Source organism: Garra rufa, chromosome 7 (assembly GCF_049309525.1).
Source record: "Garra rufa chromosome 7, GarRuf1.0, whole genome shotgun sequence".
NCBI classification, from domain to species: Eukaryota; Metazoa; Chordata; class Actinopteri; order Cypriniformes; family Cyprinidae; genus Garra; species Garra rufa.
Genome location: NC_133367.1, coordinates 33,048,787 through 33,052,345, shown reverse-complemented (window position 1 = coordinate 33,052,345; position 3,559 = coordinate 33,048,787). Strand labels below are relative to the sequence as shown.

The following is a 3,559-nucleotide window of genomic DNA, read 5'->3' as shown; positions in this document are numbered from 1 at the left end:
AAAATTATTGATTTTTCTTTTATGTCAAAAATCATTAGGAAATTAAGTAAAGATCATGTTCAATGAAGATTTTTTGTAAAATTCCTACTATAAATATATCAAAATGTAATTTTTGATTAGTAATATGCATTGCTAAGAACTTAATTTGGACAACTTTAAAGGTGATTTTCTCAGTATTTTGATTTTTTTGCACCCTCAGATTCCAGATTTTCAAATAGTTGTATCTCGGCCAAATATTATCCTATCCTAACAAACCATACATCAATAGAAAGCTTATTTATTGAGCTTTCATATGATGTATATATCTCAGTTTTGTAAAATTTAACCTTATGACTGGTTTTGTGGTCCAGGGTCACATATTGTGTTTGTGTGTCTATGTATATACATATATATATGAAAAAAAATGATATTATCTTTTATATATTATATAAATGATATAACAAGAAAAAAAATTGCCTATATATTGTATTCAAACACACACAAACACACACACACAAAATGTATATATAATCATAAGAAAATTATTTACTATATATTGTACACACACAGACACGTATATTTGAAATATATATATATATATACATATATATACATACACACACACACACACACACACACACACACACACACGCACACTGAATTAAATGTGAAATGTTTAACTAGAATGACTGAAATTTAGTTTTAGTAAAACAGACATTACTTCTAATTCAATGTATTTTGAGTCAAAAGTTCAACATGTTTATTTGAGAAAGAGCTGCAGTGCTCCTGCCAACAAGACAAGTACACTCAAGCACTAATGCAGGGCGACCAATCAGATGCTTCCCCTCCTGAAAAGGCCTCGCCCACAGTACAGAGAAGGGTATAAAAGCCACACACTACAAGACACAGCATGTTTCAGTTCAATAGAAAGTGATGGATAGATTGGCAAAAATGAGAAAGACCACAATTGATTCGAGCATGGAGCGTTTGATCTACTCTGATACGACTACGGGACAGAGCAAAATCAAGTGAGACTTGCTTTTTATCACTTTGCATTTGGTTTTATGTGGAGCAGTTAACCTGTGGTTGCTAATGCTTGTTGATTATGATTAACAGACAAACAAACTGGAGGTCAAGAATGCTTTTCAAGACTTTTCCAGCAAGAGAATCACAGCACACAACACCACAGAGAAAATCATACGGGTGAGCATAAGAAGATACTTTTCATTTGCATATGAGACACTGTCACTATATTACTATATGTATGTGACAAAGTGGGATTACAGATTTATTTTATATGTGTATTTTATATATGTATACTAAAATTAAAATGTATTTTTATTATAAATTATATATCTTATTTTCCACAGACCAACTACTGAAGAAGTTACTCAATGGGCACAGTCTTTGGACAACTTGCTGAGCAGCAAATGTAATTATTATTTCTATTTACACATTTTTATGTTAATTTTTATATTTTATATCATTTTCAATTGTATGTTTTTTTATGAAATGATTTTTAAATTTTCTTTTTTTAAAACATTCATAAATGTATGTTTAGTATGACATTTGTTTATTATAACATTCATTAAATAAGTATTTATACAGTTTTTTGTGATTATGAAAAATCTAGAGCGATAACGCAAGCAAATATACAAATAACTTTTGGTGTGCACACACCATAAAGCTAAATATAATAAAATAATATAAAATTTCAATTTATTGAGTTGAACAAAAAGTAGGCGGCACGATTGAAGCAAATAGCCAATCGTGCAAGTCGAAAAATTTCAACTAAAGTAAATAAAATATTGAAAATAATATACAATTTCAATTGATCTGAGTTGAACAAAAATTAGGCAACATGATTGAAGCCAACAGCCAATCGTGCAAGTCGAAAAATTTCAACTAAAGTAAATAAAATATTAAAAATAATATACAATTTCAATTTATCTGGGTTGAACAAAAATTAGGCGACATGATTGAAGCAAACAGCCAGTCATGCACGTAGAAAAATTTAAACCAAAGTAAATAAAATATTAAAAATAATATACAATTTCAATTTATCTGAGTTGAACAAAAATTAGGTGACACGACTGGAGCCAACAGCCAATGGTGCAAGTTGAAAAATTTCAACTAAAGTAAATAAAATATTAAAAATAATATACAATTTCAATTCATCTGAGTTGAACAAAAATTAGGCGACACGATTGGAGCCAACAGCCAATCGTGCAAGTCGAAAAAACTATTTGAATTAAAATAAATAAAATAAAAAAATAAACAAATTCAGGTAAGATGCGATTAGACTTGATTGCCGCGAACACGCGATATAACACATCTTCCATCCAAGTCGAAAAATTTCAACTTGAGTGAAAAATGTGTATGATGTTTTGTCGCATTAAAGTAATAAAGTAAAATATTATTTATTTATAAATATTTCAACTTTACTGAAAAATTTGCCAAATTTCAGTTTATCCCACACCTATATGTGGGCAAAAATTAAACAAAATTTTTATTTTAAGTTGAAAACGCACATCCACTGATCTAATTAATACATATTTTATTATTTCAGATGGGTTAACCGCTTTACGACTGTTCATGAAGTCTGAACACTGCGAGGAGAATATCGAGTTCTGGGTAGCCTGTGAAGAGTTCAGGAAGATCAGGTCCAGGTCAAAGCTCAGATCCAAAGCAAAAACCATGTACGATGAATTCATCAGGGCAGATTCTCCAAAAGAGGTAAGCCTCATGCAATGCCACCGAAGCTGCTTCTTTTTTATTAACCCCTGCCACAAATCCTAATGTCTTCCAATTCTTTCTTCTAGCTCAACCTGGATTTCCACACAAAGGAGTCCCTCCACCAAAGCCTTCTGATATTAACACAGTCGAGTTTCAAAGCAGCCCAGAACAGAGTTTACTTCCTGATGGAGCACAACTCGTACCCTCGGTTCCTGGACTCTGAACTCTACCATCAGCTCTGCAGAATCGCTGCAGGAGAGCGATAATGTCTTCAGTCGTTGTATTTAAACAAATGGCCGGTCCATTTTAGAATGCTGCGCATCTAGAGTTTCATGCTACTAGGATTTCAGTGTATTTAAATATTGCATATTTTGCACAGATTTGTAAATAGTTGAGGTGTCAAGATGAATGTCGGTAATATTGGTATTGAGTGTTCACATAATGTAGCAGTATCTATGTTTTGGTGTTTACTTGGTCTTTTTTATTATTATTTTTGCTTTTCAATGAAAGAGCAAAAGAATAAATTTGGATGAAATCATTTTGAATTGTCCTTGCATTACTTTCTGGATTTTTGGGGACACTGATATAAAAAGAAAAAGATGCAAGCAAAAAGTGTACAAAATGTTTATCATCTGGCATTGAAGGGTTTTTTATTTAATTTTTTTTTTTTTCATTTTTATCAGTATCAGATAATATTAAATATTTAATTATTCATGCTCATTTCCCATATTTTTTATATTTATATATATATATATATATATATATATATATATTTTTTTTTTTTTTTACATTTAATTTACATTTTGAAACCTTTACTGTCATCTAACACTCACTAAAAGTTAGT

The 3,559-nt window shown here is 30.4% G+C and overlaps 1 protein-coding gene across 1 annotated transcript; it reads left to right on the top strand.

The window, feature by feature from the left end:
* Nucleotides 1–910: 910 nt before the first annotated feature.
* Nucleotides 911–3,253, top strand: rgs2 (regulator of G protein signaling 2). Its single transcript, XM_073844750.1, has 5 exons — nt 911–1,007; nt 1,096–1,182; nt 1,350–1,411; nt 2,549–2,715; nt 2,802–3,253. Exons 1-5 carry the CDS (start codon nt 913–915, stop codon nt 2,979–2,981), a joined length of 591 nt encoding a protein of 196 aa, XP_073700851.1. The 5' UTR covers nt 911–912; the 3' UTR covers nt 2,982–3,253.
* Nucleotides 3,254–3,559: the final 306 nt, after the last annotated feature.